The sequence below is a fragment of the Gymnoscopelus braueri genome (assembly GCF_963280865.1).
Source record: "Gymnoscopelus braueri genome assembly, chromosome: 10".
Classification (NCBI taxonomy): Eukaryota; Metazoa; Chordata; class Actinopteri; order Myctophiformes; family Myctophidae; genus Gymnoscopelus; species Gymnoscopelus braueri.
The window spans coordinates 33,676,379-33,700,062 of NC_137611.1; the positions used below are offsets into that span (position 1 = coordinate 33,676,379).

General features: G+C 41.3%; 1 protein-coding gene across 1 annotated transcript in view; it reads left to right on the plus strand.

Annotated features, from left to right (window-relative positions):
• Window positions 1–297: 297 nt before the first annotated feature.
• Window positions 298–23,684, plus strand: part of kif1ab (kinesin family member 1Ab) — a 37,946-nt gene continuing 14,559 nt past the window's right edge. The window contains exons 1-33 of the mRNA XM_080440381.1: window positions 298–385; window positions 1,863–2,040; window positions 4,840–4,913; window positions 5,275–5,457; window positions 5,585–5,647; window positions 5,780–5,958; window positions 9,836–9,947; window positions 10,406–10,483; window positions 10,648–10,713; window positions 10,827–10,850; window positions 11,218–11,296; window positions 11,599–11,677; window positions 12,021–12,199; window positions 14,511–14,710; window positions 14,901–14,980; window positions 15,613–15,688; window positions 15,803–15,882; window positions 16,112–16,218; window positions 16,392–16,475; window positions 16,642–16,822; window positions 17,428–17,500; window positions 17,826–17,916; window positions 18,301–18,449; window positions 18,808–18,986; window positions 19,222–19,359; window positions 20,169–20,287; window positions 20,882–20,967; window positions 21,130–21,262; window positions 21,417–21,591; window positions 22,279–22,369; window positions 22,645–22,763; window positions 22,871–22,926; window positions 23,120–23,234. Coding sequence (XP_080296507.1) covers window positions 1,935–2,040; window positions 4,840–4,913; window positions 5,275–5,457; window positions 5,585–5,647; window positions 5,780–5,958; window positions 9,836–9,947; window positions 10,406–10,483; window positions 10,648–10,713; window positions 10,827–10,850; window positions 11,218–11,296; window positions 11,599–11,677; window positions 12,021–12,199; window positions 14,511–14,710; window positions 14,901–14,980; window positions 15,613–15,688; window positions 15,803–15,882; window positions 16,112–16,218; window positions 16,392–16,475; window positions 16,642–16,822; window positions 17,428–17,500; window positions 17,826–17,916; window positions 18,301–18,449; window positions 18,808–18,986; window positions 19,222–19,359; window positions 20,169–20,287; window positions 20,882–20,967; window positions 21,130–21,262; window positions 21,417–21,591; window positions 22,279–22,369; window positions 22,645–22,763; window positions 22,871–22,926; window positions 23,120–23,234 — 3,554 coding nt within the window. The 5' untranslated portion in view covers window positions 298–385; window positions 1,863–1,934. The remainder of the gene's footprint in view (window positions 386–1,862; window positions 2,041–4,839; window positions 4,914–5,274; window positions 5,458–5,584; window positions 5,648–5,779; window positions 5,959–9,835; window positions 9,948–10,405; window positions 10,484–10,647; window positions 10,714–10,826; window positions 10,851–11,217; window positions 11,297–11,598; window positions 11,678–12,020; window positions 12,200–14,510; window positions 14,711–14,900; window positions 14,981–15,612; window positions 15,689–15,802; window positions 15,883–16,111; window positions 16,219–16,391; window positions 16,476–16,641; window positions 16,823–17,427; window positions 17,501–17,825; window positions 17,917–18,300; window positions 18,450–18,807; window positions 18,987–19,221; window positions 19,360–20,168; window positions 20,288–20,881; window positions 20,968–21,129; window positions 21,263–21,416; window positions 21,592–22,278; window positions 22,370–22,644; window positions 22,764–22,870; window positions 22,927–23,119; window positions 23,235–23,684) is intronic.

Below are 23,684 nucleotides of genomic sequence, written 5' to 3' on the forward strand. Positions count from 1 at the left end.
CAAGCTCAGCACCTCCTGCATCCATCCATCCATCCAACCATCCAACCATCCATCATATTTATCCATCCAACCCTTGCTCCTCCCTCCCCTGCCTCCCTCTCTCCTTTTCTGTGACTGACGCACCACTGTGTGCCAGGCTCTGGCCCACCCTTCTCTCTCTCTCTCTTTCTCTCTCATTCTGTCTCTCTCTCTCTCATTCTGTCCCCTCTCTCTTGCCAGGGGCGGATTCTACATGCATGGATGCACTAAGGGATGCTGTTAGCTGATCAAGGAGCAAGCAAGAGAACAAACATATCAGGGAAAATAGACAGGAGGAAGCAAGACACAGGAACATTTGGGCTCAGCTCGGGCAGAGGACTCAGCCTCTGCTGTTGTTGAGCGTGAGGTAAGACCAGTACCTTTCCATTCTGATGATGATGGTGTTGTTTTTCATGGCATGGCGCAGCAACAGAGGCAGCAATGGGTGGTACTCTTTGGGATGGACAGTGTATGTGTTGTTGGCCATCTTGAGGCCCTCAGATAAACAACAATGTGAATAAGGGCACTGCGACAGGATGATGATTACACAGGGTTCTTGTACCTTATCTAAATGTCCAGGTTCATCATTATGTATTATCAACATGAGAATGGTTGTGGCATTCTCTTGAAATTGCTTAAGGATAGACTATGCAAAAATAGCCCAGGATTGCCCAACTAGCCTCCTTTCTGTCGCAGTGTTGAGGTGACTTGGTTAATAATTAGTATTTATGTTTAGGCTACTGTGAGAATGGTTAAACACAGTAGTGGCCTGTAGTTCAGCTGCTGCTGCTGTTGCTGTTGCTGCTGCTGCTGCTGCGTTGCTGCCTTTGAGGTGCGGCAGGCTACACAAGATGGAGGTGACAATATTTACTTTCGCCAGTGTGTCAAAAATTCATATATTTTACCCTTTCTCTTTCTGGATGCCAGCTGGTCACTAGGTGCAAGAGAATCATATGGAGTCAAACAAATCCACCATGTTTGCCAAACAGCATCGCATTTACAGTGGATGGAAACAAATCCAGAGCAACCAGTATCGCTTCGCATTTACAGTGGATGGGTTTTTGATTACAGCGTTTGTTTTTCACCGCTGTATAATGTTGCTTTTCGCATCTTATCTGTAAAGCTGTGGCGTCGGAAGTCCGTCATTCATTTGTCACGAGAAACGCACAAAAAAACATATATTTGTTTATCAAAAGAGGAGTAGACGTCACAGCCTCAGTGAAGGTGCAGCAGATTACATTACATCGCATAGAGCCTCATCCGCCGCCATATGGAGGAAAGGATGAGAATCCTAGAATAAGCGGCCATTTCAGTATAGTTATCAGGCTATGGCAACAACACAGCATCTTTCGGAAGTGCTGTTTCACACGAAACCGATGGGCTATCTTAGTGGCATGCAGGTTTATAGGTTTTAGCAGAATTATATTATGTTTTAAATGTAATGGGGATTGAAGCTGGTGGATCAACGGCTTAGTTTGGCAACTTGTTTGAAATAATCAGGTCTAAACAAATGTATTTGCCTATTTCTGTCGCAGCAAAACTGGAGGCTGGCAATAAACTGAAAGTAAGACTGCTGGGCTAAAACACAATGCAGCTAGACCAACTAAACCTATTGTGATAGGCTTAGACCTACCACCTTTAGTTTTGTGCATAATAAGAGTAGCACAGAATGAGGAATTATGCATGTAGTGCAATACAAAGCATGTCTCTTCTCTTATAGATTAGATACTGTCAGTCTATGTGGCCTAATAGTCCATTACTGGTGTAGGTAATGATATTAGACTGGTGGATGGTGGAAGACCAGTCTATAATCTCAACAATTCCTTTTGTCTATATTTCTCCAGGTGCCAGGTGTGTGTGCCAGACCAAAGCAGCTCCCCACTGTTAGTCACAGCGCCCCCCCTCCCAGCAGCAGTATGTCGGGGGCTTCGGTCAAGGTGGCGGTGAGGGTCAGGCCCTTCAACTCAAGAGAGATTGGCAAGGACAGCAAGTGCATCATTCAGATGACAGGGAACACAACAAGTAAGTATGATAATCAGGGGTAGATTACCGCACAGACCTACCAGGCCCAAGAGCTCAGGGGGTCCCTAGTCAGAGCCTTTGTGTGAATTGTCACCGTTATTAACTTTGCATTTCTTGTCAAAGGGCTCAGTCATTCATGTCAATAACAGAGCCCCAAAAGTCCTACTGAAAACTAAATAGATAACCTAAACATTCAATTTGTAGATTGTTACAAGAAATAAACCATCATAATACCTATCATTATTTATCCTGCCAGTTTATCTATAGGTCTTTAGAGGGGCATGCAAAAAAAGCAAGTGCCAAACAGCATTGGAATCTCAAAAATCCTGTTAGGGTTAGTCAGTGTCCCTGCGAGGGGGCAGTTATTAGTGACAGTGTTAACATAAGCCTACTAATAGCTCCCAAAAAGCAACATTTTCCCTATTGCATACATTGGAAAGGTCTGTCTACCGTATATTTTTTTGTTGAAGTCAAGCATCATGAATGCAGTTAATATTAGATGATATAAATGTAGCTAGATATTTAACTGTGGAAAGTTTTCATTTGCTTGAATTTATTTACATTATTGTATTCAATATCCATACAAGTTAAACAATTCAATGGTTTTGCAACTAGCTACACAATTTAAGGTTATTTTATTACTCACAGCTAAAACCAGACCAGTTATCTGAACTCTGAGACAGGAATCATGTAATCTGTTGCATGTTTGTTTTGAGCTAAGAGGAATTTACAATATTTAAAAACAAAACAACAACATCTATATTGATGACTCCTTGAAAGTCCTTGTCATGGTGGGATGCATTTACTGTACATGTAGGACTCCAGCCTACTAACCTGTACCACTCTTCACTCAGGTTCATCTTAATTATTGATAGAATTTGATAAAGCAGCCTTTACTGTGAGAGATGAGAGCATTACGAAGGTAAAATCTAATTGTTGACAGTCATGTTCATTTTTGAACATATCACTGATTTATATTGAAGCCCTTTCAACATGTTCCACCACATTTACTTGTCTGTTATGCAAAGCTTGCCTCACAGAAATAGACAGTGGGGGCATGCAGCATATCAGTGGCTGCAGGCACCCAGAGAAAACAAACAAGGGCTTCTGTCAGGGCTCGCTTCTGTAGCCTGTGGTGTGTGTGTGTGTGTGTGTGTGTGTGTGTGTGTGTGTGTGTGTGTGTGTGTGTGTGTGTGTGTGTGTGTGTGTGTGTGTGTGTGTGTGTGTGTGTGTGTGTGTGTGTGTGTGTGTGTGTGTGTGTGTGTGTGTGTGTGTGTGTGTGTGTGTGTGTGTGTAGGATGTAGTGACCTCTAAGCTTTTGCCTCTCATCTCTCAAGCTGCAGCGAGCAAAAGGCCTCCTTGTTTCTGCCTGAGCCCAGACACGGGTCAGCTGACGGTGTGAGGGATGAGGGGGAGAGATAAAGAAAGACTGCATATTTCTTGTACCACTCCTGAAGCTCTGAGCCTGTCTGTGTTTTGATGACCTCATTCTTGTGTCGAAGAAGCAGTGTAACCATGTAAACCCTATACTTCATTGCAAGTCAAATAGCAAAAATACAAGCTCACAATTTCACAGTGGGGACGCTAGGATTCATGGAGCGCTAGGGTTCTTGTAGTTAAAGCTTCCATTGTTTCAACTCATGAATTGATCGACATGCTGTAAGTTGCATCATTTCCCATGGTTAACAATCCGTCTTCATTCTTCTTGCTGCGTTGTGTTCAAACTATATCTTCCCAGCAGTGTACAGACTTTATCAATCTTGTCTGAAATGTTCCAGCCCACCACTGCTATACTTACATTTTCCACATGATGCATTGCATTGCAGTCAGAGAGAGAGAGAGAGAGAGAGAGAGAGAGAGAGACTGACAGACAGAGAAAAGAGAGAGGAAAGGATAGACTCATATTCCGCTAGCTCCACATCGTTCCTCCTATAAATGATGAGTGTTGCACTTTCCACCAATAATCACTGCAGCCAGCCAGAGAACCTCTGTTGTGGCCCTATTCATTCCTACCTTCACCTCTGGCATAAAAGAGAGATTGTGTTCAAATGAGATTGGAGGATTCTTCTCTCACCCAACCAGAATGTTTGATTCATGGTGTTAGTTTGCTTTCTCTGCTACCACACAGTAAAATCTTCAGTGTTCATTTTACTATGCATGGGTGTATGTATGATTGCGTATTTCTGTATTCTTGGTTTGTTTCTTGCTAAAATCTGCTGACGTAATTATTGTTTTTCATTTTTGTCAAACTAAGTTCTGAAAATGAGTTTTCTTTTGTTTTGTTTTGTTTTGTAACAAAGTTACTCTTGAAATAGGGTAGGCATAATAAGCCTCGAAAAAGTATTTATCCATGTTATGGTAAAACACAGAAATAAACTATTCATTCAACTATGAGAATGTACAGATGTAGTCAGGTAGACCCATAAGGGTCCAATTGTTCCTAACTATCAATCACTCTCCGAGTCATAAATCTATAAATTAACTTTACTGTGCAGGGTTCTTAATATTTAATCGTGTTTCTCAACTAGCGGGTCAGGACTCAAAAGTGGGTGGCAAGATGTCATGATGCTGCTCATACAGGGAGCAGCAGAGAATATTGTGTTTTGAAACAAGCTGATCATATGTGGGTCCCAGTGTGAAACCAATTATAAAACACACTCTATAAGGCTAATAAATGCATACAGTACCTCATCATATTAAATTAGCCATATATCTAGTGTTGTTTAAATTATAGCCATGAAAGGCAATAATTTCGCTGATGCCTCTAATATGCGCTCGCCTTTCTTTGTGTCATTTTAGCAATCCTGAACCCCAAACAACCAAAAGAGAACAAGAGCTTCAACTTTGATTACTCATACTGGTCACACACAACGGTGAGTTGAATTAATATGTTCCTGTAATGCTTTTTGGTTTGCATTGATTATTTCAGTCAGTACATTAACAGTTACATGAAGAAGAATATTGTCAGAATGCAACGTCTTTCTCAAAAGAATGTAAATAATGTTTCATAGAACCGAGGAACTACAGTTTTTGGAGGACTGATGTTTTCTCTTATTCAGTGTTTTTTTCTTTTGATCAATTATTGTGTTCCATCCATGCCACATTGTTTGCTACTACAATGACCTAATATCCACATTGGTTATCATCAACAATATTATCATCTTTACATTATCTGATCCATGATAAGTTATCCTATCTTACACTTAATCTTGTATCTATTTTCTCTCCCTGCAGCCTGAGGAGGACCCCAACTATGCAGGCCAGATGCAGGTGTACAAGGATATCGGAGAAGAGATGCTTCTCCATGCCTTTGAAGGATACAATGTGTGTATTTTTGCTTACGGCCAGACCGGATCTGGAAAAAGCTACACTATGATGGGACGAAACGGCGACGACCAGGAAGGAATCATCCCTCTGGTAACACAAAACATATTTTCTAACCACCTTATGTCACTGAGGATATCTGATAATTGTGCAAATGAAAAGGATCCAAAAAACAAGATGGAAATAGCTACAGCACCACAAATAATCATTTGTTTTTCAGCTGTGTGAGGACCTTTTTCTCAAAATTAACAGCAATGACAACTCTAAGTCCTATTCTGTGGAGGTGAGTGGTGTCAAATTCTTTATCCATATTCACGTTGGGTGCATTTTGCTTTTACTTCTGGTGGGGTAGGACATAATTCTTATTCCTGAGTAGACTCCCATGTTACTGATGACTGTCTCTTTCCCCCACTAGGTGAGCTACATGGAGATCTATTGTGAGCGTGTGCGTGACCTGCTGAACCCCAAAAACAAAGGGAACCTACGTGTTAGAGAACATCCCCTGATGGGACCATACGTAGAGGATTTGTCCAAACTAGCTGTCACATCCTACAATGACATCCAGGACCTGATGGAATCAGGAAACAAGGCCAGGTAACAGTGGATGGCTGCATCTCTTTAAAGGTTCTATGATATTCATTTTCACTTTTTTTTTGGGGGGGGGGGTTATGACCTCAATTACACCCAAAAAACCTGAGCTTTTGAACATCCAGTGGATTTTCTGTGGTCTGTTTTTTTTAAATAATTAGGCTGAAAAGTAATCTGGGATTGGCCCCTTGACTTTGATGTCATAGTCACTGAATCCCACCCCCTCTCCTCCCCGCCCCTCCCCTCCCCTATCCTTTCCTTTGGGGGGGCGGAGCAGAGGCGATGATTGACAGGCAAAGTCCCTCAACAGCGACACCCGCAGGCAAAGATTACTTTTGACATTGCAGTTGAAAAGGCTTTAGAAATGTGAGAATTTTCAGTGGAATTTTCAGTTAAAACTTTTTATTCACGTTTGAAGGACCATGACAAAGACTTTTAATGCGTTGTAAAACTGAATGTCATGAAACCTTTAACAGTTTTTGACCATTTATACAATATTAAGGAAAAAAGGAAAAGGGAGGTCTGTGTTAATACCTACAGAGAAATTGAATTGTTTAATATCATACAAAAATGAAAATTAATACCAGTGTACAATAGACAAAAAACAAACCAAGGTATGTGTAAAATAAAGGAGACAAAAGACAAATAAAAATACAAAAAAAAAAAGAAAAAAGAAAAGAAAATTAAAGTAAATAAATATTCAGCAATAAATAATAAGAAATAAGTAAATATGCATTTGCATGTCCATATGCAATTCGTTTGTATCTTTGTCCTTAACATGCAGCCCTATACCCTGTCTGCTGATGTACAATTATGGGTCCAGTTTATAAAAATGACAAAAGCACAATGTCAAGCAAGCACAGTAATGTCAGTAATGTCAAACAAGCACATAAAGAGAAAAGGAAACAAGATAAAAAAAAAACATTTGTCATGTCTCCACTCTACAGTTGACTGAACTCAATACAAGGACCCACAAACTTAAAGGGATTGTAGGCGATTCAGAGATAAACAAAGAAAAAAACTCCAGCAGTTCGTTTCCCCGACCACCAGGGGGTGACGCAGGGAGGACTTCCATAGAGTTAAGGGGGCTTCTAAACGGGCCATGCCGAATACAGGTTGCTTTATTCGGATACAATTAGCGGAACTGCCCGCCCCTGCCGGTTCTCTGAATTTTTATTTTTAAATAGGCTCTTTCATGACAAATTGACCACATATATGAAGTTAAACAACTAAATTCTATCCAAACGCTTTCTGAAAAGTAAATTATGTGCCTCAAAAACGAAGTTTGAGAGCATTTTAAAACCGAAAGTAAAAAGTTCACACGGACACGGACGCTCACGGATGCGCACATGCGTGCGTTAATTTACGGCCCGACACAAACATAAACAGTAGGGAAATACGGATTTCAGAAAGAGGACTGTGTTTCAATGCAGGAAAACACCCCAGCATCATTATATAGTGGCTGATAGAGGGGGAAAAATGCAAAAATATATATGTAGAGATATTTTTCAAATTTAGGCTTAATGTTGCCAACAATCCCTTTAAACTTTATAAATCATTGTGATAATAATGTTCCAGTCGGCCTGGGCCGTAGCGTGGCGGTCCAGGCACCCAAGGTTGCAATGCCAGCCTGACAGTCGCGGGTTCGACTCCCGTTCCCGACGACCTTTGCTGCGTGTCACCCATAGAGTTAAAAATAATAGAGGGCACCCGAAATCTCCTCCCATCCACTTGCATTGAGTTGCTCACCCAGCGCATAGTCCTAAATCACCCCTTCTTCCGGGTTGGAAATTTGGTGGGCGCGGCCTATTTTGGGCCCCAGTGCGTCACTTCTGTGACGCGTTTTGCGTCACAGAAGCGCGCAGCCCCGTGCGCAAGCTCGTGCGCATGCTCGTGAGTCGAGCCCATTGGTCGAAACCGTTTTCGCTCGTTCATGTTGAGGCCCCTAAGCTGCAGTACCATGAATGGCCAGCATGTCCATTTGGCTTCAATGAAACCACTGGGTTCTGGGGGCTTGGTGTCACCCCCCCATCTCTCTCCCCATTTCCTGTCAGCCTGCTTTCCCTAATATCCCTCTCTAAATAAAGGCATACAAAGTCAAAAAAATATATATTTGTAAAAATTAAAAAAAGTTCCAGTCACCACATTGACCATGCACTGAAATAAAAATAGTAACAATATTTAGATAATAAATAATTAAATCATTTAGAACAATGACATGACTGTAATAGAGCACCGAAGTCTGACGTAATTTACTCATCCTACCTGGATCGCGGTTTATTTCCCCATTCAGAATTCCCATAGACTTGTTTAATATCGCGTCAAATAAGAACTGTGTTCCAAAAATAAACAATTGATCCCGGCGGTTTGACTGAATTTTCTCAACTGACGGTGAGAAAATGCTAATGTTACTTCTGCCGAATTAGTTACATTTTCGCCAGAAACAGACTGTATCAAATATGAGGGCAATATGAGGGGCGGCAGTGGCTCAGGGGTAGAGTGGCCGGGTAGAGTGAACTGGAAACCGCAAGGTTCCCAGTTCGATCCTGGGCTGGGGGGCTCCCTGGGCTGGGGGGCTCCCCCAGAGTTAGTGTCGAGCAAGACGCTGAACCCTTAATTGCTCCCGATGAGCAGGTTGGTGCCTTGCATGGTTTCCTCCGCCATCGGTGTATGAATGTGTGTGTGTGAATGGGTGAATGTAATGCACAATCTATGTAAAGCGCTTTGGATAAAAAGCGCTATATAAATGCACTGACTGACTACTATAAACGATACAGAGCCTCCTCCCCGACAATATCGCTGTGACAGTTTGTTTATTTTTGGACCATATGAGACGATTTTAAGATGACCCAATGTTATTCTCCATAGAGAAATTACAGGACTTCAGTACTCTATAATCAATTTTTTAAACAATTCTACTTCTACAATTGATCACACAAAATATTATTAGTCAACAATATGCAGTGAAATAAAGAAATGCAAACACCGAATGAAAGCATGGATCAATCTGTGAATGAATAGACAAAAAAACATTGATGAATACCTATGATCACAAACATAAAAAAACAATTTATTTTCACGGACAATGCAATGAGGGGAATATAAAATAGGGACCGATATGGAATCTGAAACGAATTAATAAAGAGAAGGTTAAAAGTTGGAAAGGGCTCACTTACAGTAGACTTCTGATAAACTAGTCCTAACTCAATAATGTTGGTGACTGACTTTGGATGAGCTCAGCCAGGAGTGCACACGCTGAACCGACAGAGGATCTGGATGCAGCGATGGTTTGGCTGTTGATGGTTCCATGGGGCTTGGCTTTTCGAGGAAGACGGGAACACAGTGTAGACACTTTTGGCACAGATCTTTGTAGGGCTCAACCCCAATGGTGGTTCTGGGGTGACTTCTCGCTTTGGTACTGTTAGGCAACCGCATGAAGTTGAACTTTCTGGTGATGGTTAAGTTGTGGACACCAAGAGAGATCTGGGGAACTCAGTTGTCCTTGTTGGCTTGAACCGTAAGCCTACTAACAGTTCAGTTAATAATAACATGAGTAATCAAGAGCATAAATCAAAGTCATGATGTCATGACTAGTTCTGATAAGGTGAGACATATCAGCCTCTGTTTTTAGGGAAAGTTGTGTGATGTACAGTAATAGTGACAGGATTAAATTCAATTACTGATTGATTGATTGATTGATTGATTGATTGATTGATTGATTGATTGATTCATTGACTGATAGAACCTAAAGATCACTGGGATGGGTGAATGACAAAAGATGGGTTATAAATGAATGGATAGATGGAATGAATGATGAATAGGTGGAGTGAAACATAGATTCCGTACAATGTGTACAATGCAAGACTTTTCTGCTATCCCCCAGGACGGTGGCAGCCACCAACATGAATGAGACAAGCAGCAGATCCCATGCCGTCTTCAACATTATCTTCACCCAAAAGAAACATGACATGGATAGTGACAACACTTCAGAAAAGGTACAGTGAGACTGCAAGTCCGCTGGGAACGCTAGAATGCTTGTAAAGAATACTAGCATTTTAAATGTGTTTTACTTGTGATTCTCAATGGCAAAGATGGCAGTATTATGTCCCTGACAGTGCTATGAGTTTAGTATGCTTCTTCTATATAACTGATCCATTTATATTCCTGTCATGAATCAGCAGAGGTCTGAATAGCACAACTAAATACTATCTCACAGCTCTAATTAAAATCTAATGAACTGTAGCATCTCTGACGCAAATTGCTGTGATGGTTTTATCACCTTTAATAAGCGGTTTGAGACCATCTGTGGTGTTGTTACCTGCGTGAGGGTGTTTTATATTAATGGATCATCACATTATGTCTTGTAGTGCAGTCTTGAGGCCAGTTTTACTGATTCTTTTTTCTAAATGTTTTACAAGATGATGAATTATCCTGCTGTTATGTTGGATCACAGGTCAGTAAAATCAGTCTTGTGGACCTCGCTGGCAGTGAGAGAGCTGACTCAACAGGAGCCAAAGGAACCAGACTCAAGGTGAGAGAAGACTAATTTTAGAGATAAGTTTATTGTATTTATGCAATGTGCTATAGTTTGGGTCATAGAACATATCAATTACTTTTTCTGTAGTAATGATAATAATGATATATATTTATGGGTTTTTAAAGTGATTCTAAATCTTATTTTTTTCTAATTTCCAGGAAGGAGCAAATATTAACAAATCTCTGACTACGCTTGGGAAAGTAATCTCTGCTTTGGCTGAAGTGGTGAGAGTCCCTTACAGTTTTCCTCAAACATATTCTCCTCTACATTGGTACTCGTTTTTGTTCCAGTAACAAGCATCATTTTGCAACCTTTATTCCCACCGACACATTTTCAGGACTCAGCGCCAACAACCAACAAGGTAAGCAATACTACATACTGTACAGTATAACCACTGAATTCAAAAGACAGATTGTACCTAATTTTGAACTGATTAAAGGGATAGTTCACCCCCAAAATGCCTTTTTTTCTATTGATTACTCACCCCATGGAGCCTTCAATTCATGGAGATTTTTTTTACTTTTGTCATATTCGTATGCCAATAATTTGATGACCGGCGGAGTCTCCGGTAGGAGACTCAAAGCGTCTCGGTCATCAAATTATTGGCTTAGGAATGCGACAAAAACAAAAAAATCTCCATGAATTTAAGGCTTCATGAGGTGTGTAATTGATATAAAATAAGTATTTTGTTTGAACTATCCCTTTAATTGTGAAATTATTGTGTTTAGAACAAGAAGAAAAAGAAGGTGGAGAATTTCATTCCCTACAGAGACTCAGTTCTGACCTGGCTGTTGAGGGAAAACCTAGGTACGCATATGCACACATTAAAGCCCAAGTGTTAATTTAAATCAGAGAAAAAACAGACCCATAAAGGCCCATTCTGTTTAAATCTCTGAAGTCCTCTTCTCCCTGTGGATAATAGCTCAACAATTAATTTTTCGTTCTCACTTGGACCTAATGTCTCCTCTTCATTCTAAGCTTACATTGTATTTTGTTGGTATCAGATGTTCTTTCTAAATTAGTAATACATTTTTATGAATACATTTTTATATTTGTTATAATTTATGATGGTTATAATAACAATTGAGGTCTTACTTCCTGTGTGCTAGGAGGGAACTCTCGTACGGCTATGATAGCTGCCCTCAGCCCTGCTGACATCAACTACGATGAGACCCTCAGTACCCTGAGGTGAGAAAACACTTACTGTTCACCTCTTTACCTCCTCTCTCAAGGACTTCCAGCTTTTCTCTGGAGAACCACGTTTGGAAAATAACTTTGGCTGTCAAACAGGTTTTTATACAGAATATTGTCCAAGCTTAATCCAGCAACATTAACTTAATTTTTTTCTTTTAGTATATTAAACTTCTGGTCCATATAATTAGCCTATCATACACTGGTATTACTTACAGTAAGGCTATAGCATCTTTCCAGTTCCAATTTCTAGCTCAATTTAAGTCAAGACTGAAGAATTAAAGCAGCCCTGTTAAGCTCCTCAGTATTTGCGTTCTGTTAAATGTTGATTGCTATTCAGGTATGCTGACCGTGCCAAGCAGATCCGTTGTAACGCAGTGATCAATGAAGACCCCAACAACCGTCTTGTACGTGAACTGAAGGAGGAGGTGTCTCGACTTAGAGACCTGCTGTACGCCCAAGGATTGGGTGACATCATAGAAAGTAAGCGCTACACTAACACACACAAACACACATTCTGTACACACAGACATAGTATATGAACACACATTTGTGCACACATACACACTCAGACTACAGATTTATATGCATGCCACACAGGTACATATACTGTACGCACATGGAAGCACATGCACATGCACACGTTCACGTACGTACACACACACACGCACGCACGCACGCACGCACGCACGCGCACACACACACACACACACACACACACACACACACACACACACACACACACACACACACACACACACACACACACACACACACACACACACACACACACACACACACACACACACACACACACACACACACATATTACTGCAGACCTTTGCTTAGTAGACACAAACGAGAGGATGAGGTTTATTTGTGTGTGAGTGAATCTCACACCCATTCTTATCTCTCCTCTATCCTATCAGCATATCGAGGCACCGGCCCTGTCGTCACTGGTTTGAAATGTGTGTATAAGTCGGGCAAGCCTGCGCTTTGCAACTACTATAAATGAATCTGCAGCCAGCTTGCACCACACCACACACCAGAGACCTAACTAACAACCCCCACCCAGAACCACTGGACTGCAAAGCAAAGAATGAACAAGCAAAATAATATAAATCAATTCCTAAACATTTAGGGCTACATCAAATCTGATCAATCAGGATAAAACCTTATGCTGTATTCCATGATCCCTATCTTAGAAAACCCAAAATGGCCTCCTCTCTTACCATGGTAATCCTAATTCCTGTCATTTTATGTTTTATGGTCAGTCTAATGTTAAAATGATTTAATTAGTATTGCTACAGTGTACAGTAAACAAAAAATACAACTAGCAGGGCACTTATAATCTTAACAACCTGCCTCCTGATCATACTTAGTGTGCCTTTAGAATCTGTAACACCCAATTCTTAATATTCCAGTTAATTGTGGAATAACAATGAGGTTAAGTCCACTATGCAAGGCAGCAGTTGTGTTCTGTCATTCAGTCCAGTTTCACGTGCCCGGAGAAATATGTTTATTTCAAGTTTCAACAGGAGGACGCCATTTTAGATTGCCCTGAAGCTTTCTTCTCTCCTGTGCTCTGGTTCTGTGTGTATGGTAGCTAATTGGAAGTCCACACTGCTCCACTAGTCCTGGAGAAGCAGCAATGAGTCAGGCTTTTCAAATGCAGCTCTACTGCCAAGGGCCTGGTGCTCCCCTCCCCTCCAATGCATTAACGTGGCTCTCATCCTGGGTCACATTCTTTAACCCATTAAGACCGGGAACGCATCTGTGCCATTTCAGATTTCTTTGGCTATTCAAAAAATAGCAGCTCTACAAGCTCATAGCGCGGCACTGATTGCCGCGCTACGAGCTTGTAGATCTACTATTTTAGGAAAATCGTGATATATCTATTTTTAAAGCGATTTTCTTTTTACTCAAATCTTTGCTTCTGGGGATTCTACAAATGTCTTCTAAATCCTAACAGTTTTTTGAAAAAACGTATGTTGCTAAAATATCAGTGGTTCTCAAACTCTTTTCATGTCAAGGACCACCCAGAATGATATGTATTGGGCCACGGACCCCTATATCAAATTACGTTTTTCCAGGGACCCCCCAGAAGCAAAGAATTGAATTAAAAATGTTTGCTTAAAAATAAAATAAAAATATGTACGTATATATTCAAAGATTTGCACACATTTTCACGATATTTTTTTTTTTGCAGATCTACAAGTTGCGCTACGAGCTTGTAGATCTGCTATTTTTGAATAGCTAAAGAAATCTAAAACGACACAGATGCTTTCCCGGTCTTAATGGGTTAAATCAAATATATTCTAAACAGCAGGTTGTAATTCTCTCCATGTGTAACAGATTCATGTAAATTATTTTTGTTTGTTTGTTTGTTTGTTTGGTTTTGCTTGTGATCAGGTGTAACGATGCTTGTGAGCTTGATGAATGTATGTGTATGTACATTGCATTTCAATGTCAAAGAAACATTTTGATTTAAAATTTTTAGTCTACATTGCGTTGTTTGCCCCACCAATTTGATTTGCTCAATTGCTCTATTCTCTCTCTCTCTCTGCAATGGCTTTGGTAAGCAATCTACCTGCGCTTCTATGAACCATTATTTGAGCTGTTTTCTTCTTTTTTTTTGTACTCCTCCCCGCTCTCCTTTTCCCCCCTTTTATCCGTCTCTCTGCGTGTTCTTCTCTGCCCCCCTACCAAAATGTTTCTCCTTACTTTCCTGGCATTTTTGCTCTTTCCTTCCTTCCTTTCCGTTCGTTCGTCTGTCCGTCCTCCCTTCTCTTTTCATCTTCGTCCACGCATCGCCTCTCTTCTCTGGCAGACTTGTGCGATTACAAGAACTTTGTGAATAATCGCCACGCTGCCATTCAAGGTGGTGATCTCTCCACAGTGACCAATGCCATGACAGGGATGAGTCCCTCCCCCTCTCTCTCGGCACTGTCCAGCCGGGCCGGCTCCATCAGCAACCTGCACGACCGCATCTTCAGCCCCGCCAGCGAAGAGGCCATCGAGAGGCTCAAGGTAGGCAGGAAGGGAGGAGAACACAGGTTTTGGTTGGAGAGGTGGGTGAAGACGATGGGTAGAGTAGACCAGAGAAGATAGGAGAAGAGAAAAGAGAGTGGGGAAGCAATTTCATTCTCCTTTAACCAACATAAACCCTATAGCGTGGTGCGCATGCTTTCAACTTAAACTGTCTTCACCTCGCCAACAGGAAACAGAGAAAATCATTGCTGAACTCAACGAGACTTGGGAAGAGAAGCTGAGACGTACTGAGTCCATTCGCATGGCAAGGTGGGTCAGAAATGTCAACACGCCACATTCTTTTAGGTGCAGCAAGATCTTCTACCCGAAGCGTTCATTGTTGTAACCACTAGCCAGTGCATTCTTTCAACTATTGGGGATAGTAATAACTATTTTTCTTAGATTTTTTTATTTAACTAGGTAGGGCTTTCCAAACTAGTTCAGACAGTCAGGACATCTGGGTGTGCACTGCAGGAGTTTACGGAAAAAAGTTATCAGAAGTTCTGTATGATGTCAAAATGTAGTTATCATCACCGCCCTTTCCGGAAAAAAAAAGTTCAGACGTCGGAAGGAGCATGTATTGCGCTAGAGAAGAAATCTACCTTGATGCAAATCCTTCCTACAGTGCTAGCTCTGTATACAGTCTGTAATGCCGACTGTGGTAGCTGAGTGGGTAGAGAGGCCGTCTGGGAACCAAAAGATTGCCAGTTCGACCCCCGGCTCACCCAGTCTACCGTATGTGTCGAAGTGTCCCTGAGCAAGACACTTCACACACAGCTCCCCCTGTATGCTCATCAGCTGGGTGAAGCAGTGAAAGCAATTTCCCCTCCCCTGGGAACCAGACCCCCCCCCCCCCCCCATTCTAAGTTGTTCCACTGACAGTTGTTGTCTGCTCACTGTAGAGAGGCTCTTCTGGCAGAGATGGGCGTGGCCATGAGAGAAGATGGAGGCACTTTGGGCGTTTTCTCTCCCAAAAAGGTCAGATACATTCTGTACTGTACACCCTGGTAACACCAAAATCACTATGTTATACTGTAGATATTGCTGTCTCACACAAAGTAGCAAATTGAAGGTTGCTGTTGTCTGTCTTAGACCCCTCATCTAGTGAATCTAAATGAAGATCCACTGATGTCTGAGTGTCTTCTATACTACATAAAAGAAGGCACCACCAAGTAAGACTTACTATACTCTCACTAGGGCTTGACATTATATCAGTATATATAATATATATATATATAATATATATATAATATATATATATTTCTGCACTGATAATACATACATAATGTGTAAATAGTAAATCATATTTGAATAGTTTGTTTATTAGGCAAATAGTAGTTTTATATGAGCATATCTTTTATATCCTTAACCTGATACAGTGGATCATTTATTTCCCCTCAGAGTTGGCCGTGATGATGCTAAGTCAAGACAGGACATTGTCCTAAGTGGCCATTTTATCGAAGATGAACACTGCACCTTCAGCAGCACTATAGGCCCTCAGGGAGAAGGTAAAGGCTACGTGCATGAAAATAAATGTATCTTTTAGTCTTTTCTAAAATAAAATGGAATAAAGACATTTTAAAGAAAACTAATATTACATTTTTATAAGATTTAAGTCTTTTTAAAAAAAACATTAATTTACCATGCCACTTCTAATGCCACTTCTCCATTTCTCCAACAGGAAATGTTATTCTGGATCCCTGTGAGGGAGCTGAGACTTACGTCAATGGAAAGCGAGTGACTACCGCCACTGTTCTACGCTCTGGTAAATTTTATTAGGAAATAAACAGAGAGAACCAGAAAACAAACCATGTACAATCTCATTCAGGTGTAATCTATTCTTATCTAATCTAGTATGGTCTGACGTGCGACTGTCTCCAAAAAACAGATGAAGGTTGATTTTTCCCTCTTCTCCCTATTGCCCTTCCCAGGGAACCGAATTATCATGGGCAAGAGCCACGTGTTCCGCTTTACCGACCCAGAGCAGGCCCGCCTAGAGCGGGAGAGGACACCGTGTGCTGAGACGCCCTTGGAACCGGTGGACTGGGCCTTTGCCCAAAGAGAGCTGCTGGAGAAACAGGGCATCGACATGAAACAGGAGATGGAACAGAGGTACGAGGCCAGATACACAATGAACTGGCAAACACACATTGAATGGATATAGAATAGAACAATGGTTCTCAAACTTTTTAATTTAAAGGATCCCCATAACTCTGAGAGTGTACAGATTTGTACACTCTGAGAGTTACAGACCGACAAGGGTCCATTTGGTCCATTTGGTCCATTTGGTGATTTACCTGGGAACCCCCTGGAACCCCCTCAAGGACCCATGGGAGTTCCCGGACCCCACTTTTGATAACACTGGTATAGAATAAACAGACAGTAACAGACCATAGATGTGCATAATTGAGCTGCATGGCTATGTTTTAGCCCAAGTCTATTTTTTTCCCCCAGAGTGACATACATGCACACTTTATATATAGACAGATAGATAGACAAACAGACAGCCACAGAGAAGACAGTATATTGATATGTTATAAACCTGTGTAACAGACAGTAATTACAGGTTTGTTGATTGATTGATCCTTGTAGTTAATGTGTTAATAGTTAAGCACCAGATTGAAACTCACTGTGGAGGTTATGCAGCTCAACTCATTATCAACCAGAGTCAAATTAATTATTTAAAGTATTTTAAATTAATATTTAATTCCCTGCAGGCTTCAGGAGCTGGAGGATCAGTACCGCAAAGAGAGAGAAGAGGCCAGCAATCTGCTGGAACAACAGAGACTGGTGAGATGACTTTTATTTTGTGCATACAGTATAGTGTCCGTGCGTGCGTGCGTGCGTGCGTGCGTGCGTGCGTGCGTGCGTGCGTGCGTGCGTGCGTGCGTGCGTGCGTGCGTGCGTGCGTGCGTGCGTGCGTGCGTGCGTGCGTGCGTGCGTGCGTGCGTGCGTCTTTGAGTTCATTCAACTGAAGCAAAGACTCAATTTAAGGACACATGTAACTCCAGAGGTCCTCTGGTGAAACCAAAAACGCTATACTTTATGTAAACAAGCGCAAACCATGACACTGATAGATGCAATGTTGTTGACTTGGTTCCCTGTTCTCATCCAGGACTATGAGAGTAAGCTGGAAGCCCTTCAGAAACAAGTGGACTCTCGCTACCTTGAGTCCCCTGAGGAAGAGGAGGAGCCTGAGGAGGAAGGTGAGACTGAGCTGACCTGTAGTAGCGCTTTGACCTGTTGAATGTACAAGGCACAGTTATTATATTCAAGAGTTGTTTACAGTATTTGTCTATTGTGAGTTTGTGTTTGTTACAAAACTACTTAGTGTGGATGTTGAAGCTTAGAGTACTGTTACAAAGGTCAGTGTTATGACCTCTGTACATGTTTCCTGTACCATAGGTCATCATCTTAACCACTTAAGCCCTATATACTAACAACGTTCTGAGCTTGTACATCGGCTATTTTAGCTGTTTTCAGAAAGTTTTGAAAACTGTCACCTACATGCCCAAAATCTGGATGACAGGTTGAAAGTGCTTAGCCATTTCACTCACAGATGAATGATCTTAGTTTGTTCTCACTTCCAGTGCCGTGGACCAAGCGTGAGACTGAGCTAGCTCTGTGGGCGTTCAGGAAATGGCGTTTCTACCAGTTCACCTCCCTCAGAGACCTGCTGTGGGGCAACGCAATATTCCTTAAGGAAGCAAATGCTATCAGCGTAGAGCTCAAGAAGAAGGCAAGACTTTGTTTGTTTGGTTTCACTTCGTTTTATTTTTATTTTATGTACAGAATAGTTCTGGGCTGTAAATGATGCTTCTATTCTTATGCTTGCAATATTGGCATATCCATCTTTTCTCATTACATCGCTGCTGGCACACTGTAATGTTGTTTTCCATCCAAGATTGTGATTGTGAAATGGCCTGTCAGTGGTCAAGGACTTAACAGCACTTGCACTGAGTGTCTGAGTTGGCAAAATCTTAATTTGAAATGAAACCAGTCGGTCTAGACATCACATTACTGATGCACAAAGAAACATTATCAAGGGTTCTTTCTACTCACTAATTTCCGCTGTGTCGGTAATGTTATTTCTGCAGGTCCAGTTCCAGTTTGTTCTGCTAACAGACACCCTGTATTCCCCGCTGCCTCCGGACTTGCTGCCTCCCTGCGTAGCCAAGGAGAGAGAGAGACGACCATTCCCCAGGACCATAGTCGCTGTAGAGGTTCAGGACCAGAAGAACGGAGCCACTCATTACTGGACTCTGGAGAAACTCAGGTACAAACGAATTGGGAATTAAGAATATTGTGTGTGTGTGTGTGTGCGTGTGTGTGTGTGTGTGTGCGTGTGCGTGTGCGTGTGCGTGTGCGTGTGCGTGTGCGTGTGCGCGTGCGCGTGCGCGTGTGTTAGCAGAGATATATATCTCATCCAACATTAACACATTAAACCTTGCTCACTGACTCTGCTTTGATTTCCATCCACTGAACACTACTCTCCATTTCGCCCCCTGCAGGCAGAGGCTGGACCTGATGAGGGAGATGTACGACCGTGCAGCTGAGGTGCCCAGCAGTGCAGTGGAGGACTGTGACCACGCAATGACTGGAGGAGACCCCTTCTATGACCGCTTCCCATGGTTCCGTCTGGTCGGCAGGTCAGTCATTACTCAATCTGGGATTCGGTAAAAAAAAAAAAGGAAACAAATATTTTTCTTTTCCTTTGTTTTTGCCTCTGGGGGCACCACCTCCTTTTTTGTGTAGAAACAGGAACTCGGTTTGGCTCCTCCCCTTTTTTAGTCCACTTCCTCCCAGGGGCTACTGTGTTTATTCCTACTAACAACAACACTGCATGTTTAGGGCAGTGGTGCTGACAGATTCTCCTATTAGCAGAATCTGTCTTGAGAGATTAGTGATGACTAAACCACCCATCCTCAGATGGAAATAACATCTGGATGGGTGGTTTAGTCAAAACCTTGTGTAACAGGTTTTCCACACAGCAAAAAGCCTGGTTTTCATTCCAAACTGACCAGTGTGATTCGCCTAGTCTAGAATTCTAGAAAATGCTTTCTGGTTGGCGCCGCTTTTCTTTGTTCACCCACATGGTGAACATAGCCAAATCAAATAGTCTTGTCTCGCCAGTCGAAATTCGAGTTGGAATAAAAAATGGATATACTTAACAAAGTATTCCAAGAAGTACTTCAAGAAATCAAATTCATCAAATTACAAATTTAATCTGGTCTAGGGGAATCATTTTGAAGGAAAACTGCAAAAGAAAAGATACCATGTTGAATAAAAAAAAAGCAATACAAACTGACAATGCCTAAAGCCATGCCTTTAAAATATTAACCAATACAAAAGTTAACCTTTGTCTCTAAATTTCTCTTTAACTTTGTCACCCTTGCCTTGCTTTTTAATGTTTACAATCATGAATAATGAATAATAAAGCTCTGCATCTTTCCTCCAGGGCGTTTGTGTACCTGAGTAACCTGCTGTACCCCGTGCCGCTGGTTCACAGAGTGGCCATCGTCAGTGAGAAGGGAGAGGTTAAGGGCTTCCTCAGAGTGGCTGTACAAGCCATCTCAGGTACAGAACATAACTGACATTTGGGATTGTTGCAAACATGTGAAATAGTAATACATTCACATACGTTATTAAAACATTTTATTTTTTTAGGTGTCATAAATCCAAATATAGGTCTGTTTTGCTTCCATTTTGACAGTCACCTGGAGAATAGAAATATTTCTGCTGCCTGGGGCTACCCTTTTGTTTATGTGTGTATCACTGTTTGGACGTTTAATGTTTGATGTTTGTGTTAATGTTTAAAGGCACATAAAAGAAACATTGCACTTGACTCCAAAGTCTTAATGTCACAAGTGCAGACTTGAATATATGCAGACACAAACAATAATCTACATGATTTAATTAAAGTGCACACTTTAAATAATATGATAAATCACCTGAATCACCTAAAGTATTGTTGGCATGTGAAGACAGGCACATCCCACACTGAACAGTTTGGTACCTGTATAATTGCCTTTAAGAATGAGTGGTTATCGTTTGTTCACATGAGTTTGGAAATAGAATGTAACATCTTAAATTTACGTATTTATCTTTCAACTCCTTTCATCTCTTTTGTATTAAGCCTTAAATAAATACCATGTCTCTCTGTCACTCCAGCTGATGAGGAGGCTCCAGACTATGGCTCTGGTGTGAGGCAGTCAGGGACTGCCAAGATCTCCTTTGAAGACCAACAATTTGAAAAGGTACTCACAATTCATCATGTCATGATAATCTGACACAGTTTTCAAGAGGTTTTGTATTGGGACTGAACTTTTGTGTTGACCCCATCAAATATGTTAAAAAGCACAATATTCCTCTTGGATCTGAATAGATGCAGCACTAAACCTATGTGTTTCTCTCTCTAGTTTCAGACGGAATCATGTACTGGAGGTGTTATGTCTCATTCCAATTCGTCCCAGGAGGAATTGCGCTTCGTGGAGGGAGAAGGACAGAACTCTGAGAACTCTGCTGATGAGGTCAACAACAACAACTGTGCAGGTGAGGGAGCCATTTTGAAAGTTTTAGTTGCATTCTAGCTAGTGGCTAGTATCCCCCGTGTGTTGATAAAAAAAATCTTCTCTGTCTGTACCTGTGAATTCCTACCTCTTTATATATTTTGTTCTCTTCCTGTGTCAACATGCAGCCACCCCAGAGGCACCAAACAGCCCATTGAAGGGTCTGGGTCTGGGTCTGGACCTGCCTCTGGACCTGTCACAGGAGAAGGTTCTACCCCACCTGAGTGTTGGCAGCACATTCACTTTCAGAGTCACCGTCCTGCAGGCCTCTAGCATCTCGGCGGAGTACGCTGACATCTTCTGCCAGTTCAAGTGAGTGAACACTTTTTTTTACGCCGTGGTTCCTCAGAGGCGAGCCATCTAGAAGAGGGTCTGTGTGTCCGGAGCTAATCTCACAGACCATTGGACTGATTAGCGCCAAATTTATTGTGCACGCTACCAGTAGGCCACAACACAATTTATTTTCTTTCTACAGTGTTTGAAATATAATGTGGGGCTCTGATATAATGCCCAAATTTGTAGTCACATTATATGCCATTGATAGGTCATAGACGACTGATATCACAGTCTGGCCACGTGAATTCTAAGATCCACATTGGAGTCACGGACCCCTAGATTCCTTAATTTCTTTATTTTTTTTATTTTTTACAGTCACATTTTTTTTCTTATAGTCTAATAGTTTTTTATAGTCTCATAGTTTCTCTGATCTCTCAAAATGTGCAAACTGGCTGATGGACATTTTAACCATGTTCTAGTTATCAGAAAACCATTAACTGAGTGTTATCACCATGGTATGTCTAAGACAAATGAAATACTAGATTAAAACAAAGCACAGAGAACTAACACTACTATGTAGAGGTAGAAGCATGATGGGCTACAGAAGTCTGAGATGATTAACGTTTGAGTTAAAATTGTCAAGCATACAGCATACAGCCTTCTCTCTACTGATAATATCACTGACATGTTTGGATATGACTGTAATGGCTTTACTTGTCTTAGTTTCATCCACCGCCATGATGAGGCTTTCTCCACTGAACCTTTGAAGAACACGGGCAGAGGTCCACCTCTCGGCTTCTACCACGTACAGAATGTAAGCACAGACAAATGCAGTCAAACATTTACTTTTAGTCCTGTCATCATGCAATCTCTTGTATTATATTACTATGTTTTTACCTATGCCTATATTGTTATTTTGAGGACTATAGAAGATATGGCTGTGATATAATAATGATAATAATCTAATAATTTGGGAAATCATCTGATAATGGTATTTGTTGTGTCATTCTTACCACAGCCGTTAAAATATGGTCTATAAACTGGTCCTTAGAGTGCAGTTGTTTTCAAAACAACCTTAATATGTTTCAGATCACTGTGGAGGTGACCAAGTCGTTTGTGGAGTATATCAAGACCCAGCCCATTGTCTTTGAGGTGTTTGGCCACTATCAGAAACAGCCTTTCCCACCACTCTGCAAGGACCTCATCAGGTGAGGACCACCCCATCTCCTCTCCAGCATATATAGTAACTGGTTACTCATTATGGCCAAAATAACGTTTATGAATATTTTACAATATTTTTGTTTTTGTCCTGTAGTCCGTTGAGGCCTTCCAGGAGACAGTTTCCCAGGGTAATGCCCTTGTCCAAGCCAGGTGAGCCACTGGTTACTTTTCACTCATCTGGAAGTGGATACTGTATATAATATTCTTGTTTTAATAATATTGATACATTTTATTCTTAAGTGTGTTTCCAGAAACCCAAAGACACCGTATTATTACTGTATATCATCATCATGTTCTGTTCTGTTTAACGCAAACTATGTCCTCATTTCTCGTACTGCTCCAGTGCCGGCCACCAAACTGAGCACCCAGACTCGATCCACAGCAGGACCAGGACCGTGTCACTCCAAATACGACCTGATGTCGTTCTTTGAGATCTGTGAGCTGGAGTCCAATGGAGAGTAAGTGGCAACTTCACCTCGGCCTTGTGGTGCAAGCTATACCATACATCATGGGACAGAGTTCACCACACATGGAGGACTATCTTTCTGCTGTAGTGAATACGTATACAAACTTTTTTCAGCATAACTGAAATGTAGATTAGATTTTTTTGTTAAACCTTTATTTAACCAGGTAGACCTCACTGAGATATGGAATCTCTTTTATGAGAGGGATCTGTCCAAGAGGGCAGCTCAATAAAACAAGCATATACAGAAAATACATTTTTTTTAAAAGCAAAGATAGGTTATTTAAAAAAAGGGCTGGCACAAATACTGAAACAACAACACTTTCATGTTCCTTTAAAGTCCTTTTTTGAGACAAAAGTATCATTCTGTAAGTGATCAGTTCTGATAGTCTTTCTGAAAGGTATTCCATCAAAAGGGGGCAGTGTATTTGAAAGTGTGGTGGAA